The sequence below is a fragment of the Sinocyclocheilus rhinocerous genome, unplaced genomic scaffold (assembly GCF_001515625.1).
Source record: "Sinocyclocheilus rhinocerous isolate Xijiao unplaced genomic scaffold, SAMN03320098_v1.1 scaffold432, whole genome shotgun sequence".
Taxonomy (NCBI): domain Eukaryota; kingdom Metazoa; phylum Chordata; class Actinopteri; order Cypriniformes; family Cyprinidae; genus Sinocyclocheilus; species Sinocyclocheilus rhinocerous.
The window spans coordinates 2,008,029-2,021,422 of NW_015627225.1; the positions used below are offsets into that span (position 1 = coordinate 2,008,029).

Genomic DNA, 13,394 nt, shown 5'->3' on the forward strand with positions numbered 1-13,394 from the left:
GCTCTGCTTCCATTGTCTCCTGAGAAAATGCCCCTGATGTGTTAATCACAAATGCTAGCTCTAAAACAATTGCAGATACAGTAGATTTGATGATTCGGCTTTCTGAGATGTTGGTCCTCGGCAATTAATTGTTCTGATTACTCAAGCAAAAACCACAGATCAGCGGTTCAATGGAATTAACAATAGAGCATTTAGGTAGCTAAATGAAATAATGAACAAAATAGCTCTAGCTCATTTTTTAATGACGTGAAACAGTTGTCTAAAGAATATAATCATCCTTTCTTGTAATTATAGATGAAAATAAGTAACGAACCCGCACACTATCAATACTTGCTAATTCTTAAACTTTATTAAACGCAACGTTTCGGTCCACTGACCTTCATCAGGCAAATGTGCCTGATGAAGGTCATAATAAAGATTGCGGGTTCGTTACTTATTTTTGATTAAACTTTTTGTTCGATTTTGTTCCCATGCACCTATCCTCGTTTCAGGTGTGCTGAGTTTACGTTGATTGAGTATTTGTAATTATAGATGACCAGATTGTGGTGACAAATTTATATTCAAGCCTGACTAAAAGCTAAAACTAGTTTAACATCAATTTCTGATACTCAAAAGTGCATTGTACTCAATTTTAATGACAAGTCATTTTTGTTTATTTTTTTTAATTGGGTTCAGAGAATGTAGATGAAATCCCACTCAGATATGCCCTGGATTTCAGCAAGAGGTTCCAGGTGTGTGTGTGTGTGTGTGTGTGTGTGTCTGTGAAAAATGTGCCAGCTGTTTTATTTTTTGTGTGAATGTTGCACCTAAATTCATACATGCATAATCAAATGTGTTCTTTTTTGTCACCTGATGAAACTTGTGGTGGCTGTTAAGCTTGAAATCAGCAGTGGGATGTTGCCTCAGTGTTTGTCAGCCAAAAGACGCAGTATCTTGTCATCTCTGCTGAAGATGACGAACATTATGAGCTTATTGTGACGATGAACGCAGCTCTGGCTTGATAATCTCATGGTGTTCCAATATAAGACCAACAATCTGAACAGAACTGCTGACCAACAGTCAAAAAATCTCTCAGCTTACACACATCTGCAAGGATACACACTCTTAAAGGTGTCCAGATGCCTTTGTAGATTGCAGTGAATGTGCTGATAGAATGTGTCTGATGGTTCACAATCATAGGTGTTATTCTTTAGATTGCTGTTAAATTGGTCTGCACAGTACTGAATAGATGCAGGTCTGATTACTGATCATGGCAGTATATGTAAAGTGTGGCAAGACTGATCAATGTGCTTGATTCATTGAGCTGGCTCAGCAAAAAGTCAGCACCGGTGACCAGATGTGTGTGTGTGTGTGCATAACACAAAGAGCTACAAACGTTACTGCTTGTAGCGTGTGAAACACAATTATGCCCTCCTCTAATTCATTTAGAGTGTTCACTACTACTGTACATTCATGCGCAAAGCGACACAACAGAAGACAGATTTTCATTGACTGAATGTGCAGCAGTTGTATAAGGTTTCCACATTACCCACAATGCACTTACAGTTTAGTGTACAGTGTGTTAGAAATGAATTTTTTTATTAAGTAGAAATATTTGCCTCCTGGAATTATTTCTAACCATATAAGACATTCTATGGCTTTTAGTTATATCAACTGCTTTATTCATATTGACTGGCATTTAGTTATATCATCTGCTACAGATCACTATAGGCATAATATAACAAGACAGAATAGAAAAGACCTAGAATAGCATATTATATATAAAAAATATAAAATACATTATATATTTTCTTTGCACATTTTGCTCCCACATTTGAAATATCTGGGACAATATTATCACTTACAGTGGCATTTTTGCCTTGAGCCTTTGTTAATTTCTCGTGCCAGTGTACCGTGTGGTAAACGTATGGACAGAAAAGTCTCATTCTGGTACAAATTGGAACGACAGATGTATTATTAAAATGTTTTATCACTTTTCCTACAGCACATGGCTCATCCAGGTTTAGATTAAGACTATTAAAACAACATCTTCATTTTCTGTGAATGTTTGTGGCATCGCTGAGTGAAGGTGATGCTTATAGGATTATACGATTATGGAGGACAGTTTTACTAGGAAAGCTAAAAAATGCAGATGAGGGTTGTTGAAAGAGGATATTTTTACTACGACTTTGCTTTCTTGTATTTGTGTTTTGTAGAGCTGTGGAAATGTTTGTGATCTTTATGTACTGTATGATCAGCTATATTAAGACTGAAAGCTGGTTGCTTTGTTGTACAGTATGCTGCCGAGCTGAAGTCAAAATGAATTTATTTAGGTTTTGTACAAGAGTTAGTTACAGTCTGAAGAAAATCTGCATTGTGCGGCCATTTTCAAGCTTTTTATCTTTGACTCTTATTCATAATTGAACACATGATGTTTGTTTCATCCCTCGTTCGCTTTTGTTCTCCACAGTGAGTGTTGGCGTCTTTGCCCGTGTGTTGTCATTTTTCATCAGAATCAGGAGTGACTCAGTTGAGCTCTGTCTCCTCACAGGGGCAACACACTCACTAGCATTCAGCAGGCTACCGGCGGGGAGGAGTGTTAAATCAAGCTCTAAACACGACTTTAGGCTCAGGTTCCCCTGATGGCAAAAAAAAAAATCTATTTCTCTCATTTGCATATTTCCTATTCTCCCCAAAAAAGGAAAGACGAGGAGAGAAGAATATCAAAATTTTGCTTACACACATTTTATAATTAATAGGCTAAAGGCAATTAGAACACATCTAAATTGTTGTATTTGTATAACAAACAGCAAATGTAAATCTATTAGCTTATATTTTATGTTAAAACTACACTAGCCTTTAAAAATTTGGACTGGGTATGATTTCTTGTTTTTGAAAGAAGTCTCAGCTCACCAACACTGCATTTATTTGATCAAAAATATTGTAAAAAAGAAGAATATTGTGAAATAATAATACCAAGTGTAATTTATTTATGTTATGGGAAAGCTGAATTTTCAGCAGTCATTACTCCAGTTTTCAGTGTCTAAAAGTAATAAAAGTATTAATTTCTTAAAAAAAAAAAAAATCTTACAGACCCTAAACTTTTGAACAGAAGTGTATGTTTAGCATGTCACTGAAGAAAGGTGAAGTCAGATGTCCTCTTTGAATAAACAAGACATTGGTGTTATTTCAGAGTTTTGTCACCATCACAGAAAGCTGCTGTTCTCATTTAAATTCTCACACTTCCAGTGTAAATGTTATATAATGTCCGTCTGTCTCGTATAATTAGGAACATTATGTAGGAGATAAAGTTGCAAAATAAGGGAAAAGCCTTTATGGTTTTGTGGACATTTATACAATTTCAAACAACTTATGCTCATATTTCCCCATTTTCATCTACAGTGAATTGTACCACTCATTTCAGATAAATAGATAAACAGATGAGCCATCACGTACTCTGATATTTTGGTGCTTGGGTGACTTTTCTAAGGGACCTTCCCTTCAGGTTGTGTGTGTATGTGTATTAGTGGGTGGATCGGTGAGTATGTGTGTGGAGTGTGGAGGTGAATGCTCCATGAATAAAGGGAGGTAATTTAGTTGCCTGCAGCGGTTGTGTGAAGTCTGACCTTATCAGAGCAGCCTCTGTTTTTTCTTCTAAACCTGGTGAGTCACCAGCCACACACACACATACATTATCAGAAATTTAATGATATTGTCAGGGGAGTGTGCCCTGTGAGAGTAGGAGGCAAGAGAGAGCAGTGGAAATGTTAATGCGGGTTTCACCTGCCCGAGCGGAGAGCTGCAGCCCCTCACCAAGCATCCATCAGAGGCTCTCAGAAGCAGTTTAGGAGCCCAGAGAGAGCGAGAGAGATGTGGCCTCAGCTTGGGCAGGTGATTGATCACCTTCATGGAATTACACCATCTCCAATGCGAAGTCAGCCTGAGGATTAATGAGCTGCTCTCTCTCTGAGGTAGAGCGGTTTCCAGTGATTGAAACACAGCTTGCATAGAAAGAGATGGCTGAGGACTCACAACTCATTCCCCAGATGAGTGTGTGTGTTCTCGGTTTAACGGCAGATAGAATGGACTCTGCTGTCATCATCTTCCTTCACTCACAGGAAGTGCTCACTTGACCATCACTGTGTGGAGAACATTTACTTCATGCCCGTCCATCACAGGCTGAATGTTATCTGTTAAGATTCTGCTGCCATATAAATTAATATTTATATTTATATAATTAATATTTATATTTATTTAACATTAAATAAATTATTGAACTACTAAGCATTGTGTACCAGATTGAATCTTATCATAGGCCTCTTTGAAGCTATTGAATATGAATATGAATTTTCTTCTGAAGTCATACAAAAGCTTTGTGCGAGAAACAGATCAAAGTCATTATTTGTTGAAAAATGGTGACAACTTCCCTAATTGTTTTTGGAATGTTCATGAAAGTTTCTGAGAGAAGTAAATGAATAATTATTTTGAGATCTTTTCAATCGGATCATTTTGCTTGGTTTGCTTGCTTTTTGTTTTGGTTTCAGTTTGATCAGAGCAGTTTAAAGAGCTATTCACACAGAATGTGTTTTGATTTTAAAATCGTGAGACACAGGGTAGTTGAATGAAAAAAAAAAAACAACGTATTTTGAAAGTTGAACTTGAGCGCCACATTTTTTGAATGCTGTATTATGCATGAGATGCTGTAAAAGACCTGAATGCAACGTTCAAACACGGCATGTTTATAATAGAAAAAAACAATGGATAATCAATGCAGCGGAATTCAAAAACACATTTTGTGTAAATGGCCGCTAAATACGCAGTCATGTTTTCTGTTGTTCATCAAATTTTTGTGGGTGAAATGTAGTAATTTCAATAGGAATCCACGCTTTCTGAAGTTTTATGTGAGAAAAAAATTGTCCTATGCAGATTGTGCAACAGATTTGCCATGTTGACTGACAGAAGGCTGCTAGGTTTGAAAGTGTCTTTTATTTTTGCTTGTGGTTATAATTGTTCAAGTATTGGACTGGTCCGATTAATTTTCAAGTTCAACTCACTGATTCAGTGAGCTCAAAATCAGCTAACACCAAATTAGTTAAACAGCTAGTGTTCATAATTCATGTTTATAACAAGATGTCAACCAACTTCTATTTTTCATACAGACACTGATTCATTCCTGCAAATAAACTTTGATGTGACCACAGAGAAGATATGTAAAGCATTTCAAGATATGTATTATTGTGCCAAAAGCATGTTTCTCATATAAACACATTAGCATAGTTGTTTGTTAACCATTAGCTTTATGCATTAATTTAAATTTGAACAACCAATAGCAATTAAGCTCAATAGCAATTAAGCAAAACAGCATCACTGGGTGACTCTCTGTGTGATTTTATTCAGATGAAGTCAGAGTTTATGCCAAAGCCTGGAGCAAAGCCCCGGGCTGCCACATTCACGAGTCTTCACGAGTTCAACTGTGTTCCCGAATAAACAACTCTCATTTAATTTTCTTCAGCTTGTCACGATCTTGTATGTTGTGGCGAATGCACCTGTTTATTTATACTGCTAATATGTACTTTGTGTGAACTGCTAGACTTGAATTATGTGAGGCAGACATTGTGAATAATTGATGGTTTGTAGCGTGTCGCTATAAAGCAGATAGATGCTTCCTCTTACATCAGACAGAGAGCAGATTTACATTGGGATGAAAGAGGATCAAAACCATTTAATTTTCTGTGATGGTTTTCAGACTGCCATTCACTCTGATGACACAGCATCTAACAGGCTTTCTTTCTCTGTCCTGTAGGTGGTGGGCCCTCCAGCTGCAGGGGCTTTCAGAGAGAGGCCAGCTAAACCCACAGCCTTCCGTAAGTTCTACGAGCGTGGAGACTTTCCCATCGCACTGGAACATGACTCTAAAGGCAACCGCATCGCATGGAAGGTATTTAAAAACAACTTTTGCTCTGCTGTCTTTGTAGTGCAATATATTTATCAGCTTTCCTTACACATCACTTGTAGATATAGCTATTCACATACAAAACAAACTGTAGTTGATTTCTTTACTTGTCATTTAGATACTAATTTCCTGAAGTAGGCCGTTCTTGGTCGTAAGCTATATGATTCAATTGAATGTGGCTTGAATAGCATTTTTCCCTAATACAAATTGTGACAAAACAACTTTTCCCAATACATATAAGTGTCAAAATAAGTGTTTTAAATGAATTAATAGATCCATACAAAACAAAAAAAAAGAAATAGAAATGAGCACCACGTCATTGACTTATTAATGAAAAAGTGAAAGCGCAGAAATGTTTTATATATATATATATAGTACTGTGCAAAAGTCTTAGGCCACTAGTATATTCACCATCTAAAAAATTATTTAAAGTCAGTATCTTTTGCTAATTGTGTGTCAGTAGGAAATATCAATTTACATTTCCAAACATTCATTTTGCTAATAATTGTAATAATCCAGTGAGATTTTTGTTTGCACAAAGAGTCTGACAACAGCCAGTGCTCCACACAGAGATCTGATCTCATCATCATCCAGTCTGTCTGGAATGCCATGAAGAAACAGAACAAAGTGAGACAGACTAAATCCAGAAGAACTGTGCCAACGTCTCCAAGATGCTTCAAGAGACCTACCTGCAAAGCTACAGTGCTGTTAAAAGTTTTAGGCACTTGTGTAAAATGCTGTCAAATGAGGATGCCGTCACATATAATGTCATAAATAAATTTCATTTATCAATTAACTTCTATTAACTAAATTAAAGCAACATTTGGTGTGACCATCCTTTACACCTGTGCATAGTTTTTCAGGTAGCTTTGCAGGTTGGATTTCTTGAAGCATTTCGGAGATGATGGTGATGGTAATGGTGAGATCAGATCTCTGTGTGGAGCACTGGCTGATGTCAGACCCCTTTTGCAAACAAAACTCTCACTGTATTATTACATGTAATGGAAAATGAATGTTTGGAAATGTAAACTGATATTTCTCTACAGCAAAAGATAGAAATAAATGACTTTAAACAATTTTTTTAGCTGGTGAAAATACTTGTGGCCTAAGACCTTGGCACTGTACTGTATATGTAAACAAAATTCCCATCTTGATAGAAAACACAAAAGTATTGTGTGTGTGAGAGTGAGTATTATGCTTGGAAAAGATAAAGAGCTCTGATCAATCAGAGTGATGCTCATTGTCCCCTCTGCGCTACAGTTGCGTAGTGATACAGCTTGTAGCTGTGGTTGACCTAATAGCAGACTGTCACGAGTCTCTGTGCGCCTGCTGGTTAGACATAGTGTTTATTTCATGAAGGTCAGCAGTAGTATTATCAGTGTTAACCTGCTGTCTGCGCACTAATTCAGAGGAATCAGTACAGTGCCTGACAGGCACAACTCACCTCTCTCTCATTCATGAGTATTTCTCTTTTTTCCTGGTTGGAAAAACTCTGAAAGCCTCGGCATGAATTATTAAAAGCAAATTTCAAAATGAATTTTCCTATGCTTTTGAAAAAATAATGTCTCTTTTTCTTTGTGTTGTTATGAAATTGCTGGGAGCCGACAGGAAGTGGTGTATGAAATTGTAGCTGTCACATCTAATGCATCTGTAATGCTTATTGATTTTCCTTCTCATGCCGCTGTTGATTTGATTCTGGTTTTCACACGCAGTATTTACACGCCTTCGCTCTGTAAATATGATACACGTATGCTTGAGTAAAACCGTGCCCTCAGTGACCCCTGTAATATATGCAGTACCAGGTCACTTAGAGGTCATGCTTGGGTTGAAACCATTTATAAGTGTTTCATTAGGTGTATGTTAGGTGTAAGTGGAAGCAGTGCATGCGTGTATGAAAGGCTAGTTTATTAAATGAAGTATGTGGGCACAGCTGTGTAAGCACAGAGGAACCTTTGGGGCAATAGTTCAAGATACGGTGACCAGATCAATCCGTCTAAAAGAGAGGGCGCGAAGTCTGTAATAGAGTCTTTTTTTTTGTCCAGGTGGTTTAATCATGCAGATCTGTCATTGGATCAATGATATGACACCCTGACTCTATTCATTTATTAAAAAATATCTAAAGAGCAATTTATTTATACATTGGCTTGAATACCCCCAATTTTTTATAAGCAATTTTTTTTCCTGAATTAAAATTCAGTTTGCCATTTTTGGGGGGCATGAAATAAAAATATCAGGGTGGTACAAATGTCCTGATATCGTAATAAAGAAAAAAAAATTAAATTCTTAACAAAAACAAAAAACGGAAGTACTTTGACGTAATCTTTTAATTATTATTTCTTAATGAAAACTATTTAAACAAAATTGCTTCTCTGCTTAATATTATTTGCTAAAACTGTTGTCAACAAAATCAAAGTCATGTGATTTAATCAACACAGGCTCATTGGAAATATGTGCTTGTGGTGACATTACTGCAATATGATATTATGTACCTTACTGCACATTCTTTACTGTGTCAAGGTCAAAAAGTTTCATAAAATATCACATAATTTAACCTTTTTAAGACAAAGGTTTGTTTGGCATGTAAAATGTCAAGTGGTGCGACTCTTCAAATCTTAATATTTAAATAAGGATATTTATTAATTAATAATTCATTATATTTGTGTATATATATATATTTATATAATATATTGTATATATATATATATATATATATATATATATATTGTATAATATATATAAAATGAATTTGTACACTTTGATTAAGATGTGTGCACGCAAATGTTTTCAGAGTTGGAAAATTATGTTACTTTTTATTTGATGGTTTTACCACATGGCATTTAGAGTTATTAAATGTAAACTTTTCTTGAAAAATTGATAACTTTTTTTGAAAACAACAGAGTGCTTCTGTAAGAATTTGAAAAATTTAGTATTTTAAAATCGATTTAAAAAAAAAAAAAATTATTTGTCATTGACCCCTTATTTACACCAGGGATGGCCAACGATGATGTTTCCTTACATTTAAATCAATATCTATTAATATCTATATCTTTGTCTCTTTTTATCTCATCTCATCTCGTCTCCTCTTCTGAGTGTGTATCCCCCTCTCTGTGCAGCAGGGAGCAGCAGTGCATTCCTGCAGGCGTTTTAAAGTGTTTCCCCTTTTACTTTTTCTCCATACCTCCCTGTATTTCTACTTCATGGTATACATGGTCCTTTAGAAGAAGGCCCTTTCGTGCGTTACTGTGTGCATTTGCATCTTTAAACATTGAGTTTTGCTCATGTGTGAGCATTCAGGTGTGTGTATTCAGGGAGGAGGTGTACGTGTGTGTTGATGTATGAGAACAGACACTGCTGTTTAAATGTCAAGGACAGCGTTTGAATGCACAGAGATGTGAAATAGAGAACTGATATTTTTAGTTTCTTTCTACGAGTCCTCACAATTCTCACTCGTGCTGTCTCCGCAGTTAAAGCTTGGACATGTAGTGTGTTAAGAACATGTGCAGTAGACTGATAAGAGTAAGCAGGAGGTCTCTCTCGTTCTTTCTCACTCTTTCATTTGTGCATCTCTTGCACATGGTCCTGCTGCTATCAGAAGAGTCCATCAATTTTATGGTTTTCCAAAGTGTTTTCTCCATCGAGAGAGAGAGAGAGAGAGAGGAGGAGAGAGAGGTATCTGATGTTGTGGTCACTGATATCTGGCAGATCCCCAACAAACCTGTCTTTCTGCATGCATTGTTCACATTTTATTATTTAATGCTAAATACACAGCACATATTTTTTCTATCCTTAAAGCATGCTTTATTGCGTTTACAAAAATGTTGATTAATTGCAGTTGAAAAGCCTGTTTCTTCTGTTCATTTGGTTCTACTGAGTTGACTGGAACTGTTACGTCATCGCAATGACGTCAGATTGCATCAGCATTTTGGGAAAATGACAGCGGACTGCTCAAGCTTCCCAAGACCCAACAAACACTGAATAAACAGGTTGAGTTAAACAGTTATTTTTGGGGCAATGTGAACTAGCTGTAAGGATTGTTCACAACAAGATGAATATTCAGTGTGAAAATTTGGTGCGATAAACATTTTAAATATGAATTAACGGCTGTTAATGAATCTGTTTAGACCCACACAAACATTTGCATGCAGTTAATGCAACAGATTTTTTAGACAGAGGAGTTCTAATCTTTCTTTTCCATTGAACTGCAAAAAAAAAAACCTTTGCCAACCAGTAATATTTGCATTGAAATTGACAGAATTTTCGTGCTGAACATTTGTGTTGGTGTGAACAAGCCTGTAAAGAATTTAATGATTCTGTTTATGATTCTGTTTTTCACTTCTGGCACCTTAATGATTATATTATTTATTCTTTTAGTAGCCTGCTTTCTTTTGTTAGTGTTGTTGATGACTTGTGGCTCAGTGAGTAAGTCAAGAACTGATTCACACAGTGATTGATTCATTAAACTGATTCAAATCAGTAACTCATACATTTGAGCCTTTTTAATGGCTTATAAGAGTCATTTGATTCATGATTCAAACCACAGGCTCTTCTGAATAAGAACAAGTCTCCATCCATCCATGTCATCCTTCACCTTTATCAGTTATTCCAAGTCTTTCTGTGTTCTACTTTTTTCTCTTCTTATGTTGTCATTTTTTTTTGCTCTGAATTTTGACATGGGTGTAAAATCGAAGAAGCATTTAATAGAAAACATCAATGTAAACTTGATTCCTTCTATCATGCTGCTGACTGGGGAGGGTGGGGGGGACAATCAAAACTGGCACGATATTTGTGTGGCAACAGCGCTCCAGATCTACTGGGGTTTAACGCGAAGGCAAAATGATGTGAAATGCTGGGAAAGTTTGAAAATTGTGTTTTCTGAATGACTGATGATGCTCTTTCCAGCTCTCTCTCTCCTTCCAGCCCTGAATAAAGAGAGTCTGTCCATGCCATTTATATGGAGAAATATGGAAGCTGTGTGAGTTGCAGTCATTGATGTATTTGAACTTAAAGATGGGCGCCTTTGAGAGCCCAGACTTTGGCCGAATGAGCGAGATGCACCGGGGCTGGGGGGTGTTGGATCGTGTTGGATCAGTCGTTCTGCCCCACCATGAGCCACAGAGCTGCTATTGATTGACATGCTCATAGCCAGCAGGCTGCAGATCTAAATGGAGCCTTTAATTAACTAAATGGAGCCATAGCAGCTGGATGCCAAACACTCCTCAGCATAGAGAATGAGCAGGGCGCACACTAATGTCAAATACTAATGCTAGCAGCGCACTGTGGCTGGCGGAGGGGAAACTGACTGGGGGGTGGCGGCCATTTGATATTCTACCTCCTTCTACCTCACGCCGCAGTCTAACTGTCGCTGTCATGCCGGTCCCATCACTATCTAAGACCCCTGTCACTCACTCCGTCCCCTTGTGCAAAGCTTTTCCCCTTTTTCTTCTTTTTTTTCCCTCAAAGATTTCAGCCTCTCTCACTTCTGCACACACTCTTTCTCCTCACTTGCTCTCATTCCTGTCCACTCATCCATTCTGTCAGAGGTTAATTGGTTTGGAAATGATTCTATTCACTCTGGACGGTAATGCTGTTATCCTGAGAATGAAGAAATACGCCACACACGCACTTAAGCCTAATTTAAAAGAAAGGATGGGCGAGGATAGACAGCCCTAATGTCTTTCTTGTAACCTCAAGGACGGTGTGTTTGGATTGGTGGAGGTGCTCGAGCATCCCTGTGATTAATGCACTGTACGATGCGCATGCACATACGCGCTCGCCGAAGATGAAAGTGCCCCTGTCACTGCCCTTGTTGTGAATCAGGAAAGACATTCATATTCAAATTCAGACACCCACGGGGATGTTCATGTCTCCCAGGTGTAGCGACACCACCTCCCTGGCCACGTCTCTATCTGGCTTCTTCCTCTGTCTGTCTCCCAAACGGCTGCTCTGTAACTCTCTGCGACTGATCTGACCTTCTCACTCCCTGCAGCTGCTCAGATGATGACTGCCTGTCTCACTGACTGTCCCTCCGGCTGTTCCTGTCTCCCTGCAGCTCTGCAGTCACCCTACAGCTGTTCTCTCTGTCTACAGTCTCTCTGATTGTCTTTCTCTCTCTGTAACTGCTTGGATGGTCTCTGTCCTCGCATGCACCCTCTACTTGCTGTTCCGTTTGTACTCTCATACTGAACAAAGCATACTGAACTGTCAGTCTGTCAGTCTGCTGGTCTCCATCCCACTGTAAAAAAATTTACTGTTAAATTACAGTAAACTACTGGCAGCTACATTTGCCAGCACAAAGCTGTTATTCTACAGTGTACCTACTGTAATCTGCAACAACAGTTTATTACTGTAAAAAATATTACAGTACCGTGCCGTAGAAAATATAAGCTTTACAGTATTTACTGTCATTACACTGTTATTTTAGTATTCCAACTGTAATTTCCTAAGCACTTTATTACTGTAAAATGTATTAAAGTACTGTAGAACGTGATCTTAACATTGTAACACTGCTAGAAGCTAATGATTTAAAATTTACATTCTAAAACTGAAAACAACTTAAAATTACTTGAACACAAATTGCTTGGACAAGAGATGGCTTCAAAACATTAGGCTTTTATTAAAGCATTATTAATGAGACTGTTTCCACTTCACCAGTGAGACTGGACTGAACAGAACAAAATGCTATGACTTGAAATGAACATCTAGTTGCAGAACATGTGACTTCACCTTACTAAATACTGTCCCACTCAAAGTTCATAAGATTTTTATAAAACCTTGCCCTGTCTTCTTCGACACCACAGTCACTTGCCTTTGTTTCCCTCTCATGGTTCACACCAATGATGTGCCTAAAATGTAATAATAGAGAAATGGGATGTTAGGTGTGGCAAGTATTAATTGGGTCCTATATGTTTGAGAGAAATAAAGAAAGAGAGAGGTGGGGTGGGAGGTAAAAAGAGTGAATGACTATTTCTGAACAAAGGTGGGAAGAGGGGCAAAAAAAAAATCAAACAATATTTACCTTTGAACAAACTCCAATGTCCTTGTAGCTTTCTCTTGGTTTTGTAAGTTGAAGACAGTAGCTGGCGGAAACTGCAGGAAGCTCTGTGATGAAGCTTTGCTGGATGCCTTCACATGATGTGGCTTTCAATACTGATCATCCAACCTCCAATTGACCTATCGGTAAGCCCCGCCCCCCTTAGTTACTGTTGCGAACTCGGACAAACAAACGGAGTTGCTAACTGTCTTAAAATGACAGCTGTCAGTGTGAAAACCATGTCCCTATATCTTTTTGATAAAGTACATTTAACCAGTTAAATATGAAGAGACAGTGAAATGTAGACTTTCGTTTATGTTTTTGCCCTACACTGTACAAGACGCAAGAACAGTCCTCTATTTAGGTTTGTATGGACTCACTAACTTTAACGTTAGCTAGTTTTAGCCAGAGATACCTTGCTAAAGCACAAGA

At 37.6% G+C, this 13,394-nt stretch overlaps 1 protein-coding gene across 2 annotated transcripts in view; it reads left to right on the top strand.

The window, feature by feature from the left end:
- Window positions 1-13,394, top strand: part of LOC107721917 (parkin coregulated gene protein homolog) — a 108,353-nt gene that overhangs the window by 10,190 nt on the left and 84,769 nt on the right. For both annotated transcript variants that reach the window (XM_016530143.1, XM_016530152.1), the window contains exon 2: window positions 5,783-5,917. In XM_016530143.1, coding sequence (XP_016385629.1) covers window positions 5,783-5,917 — 135 coding nt within the window. The remainder of the gene's footprint in view (window positions 1-5,782; window positions 5,918-13,394) is intronic.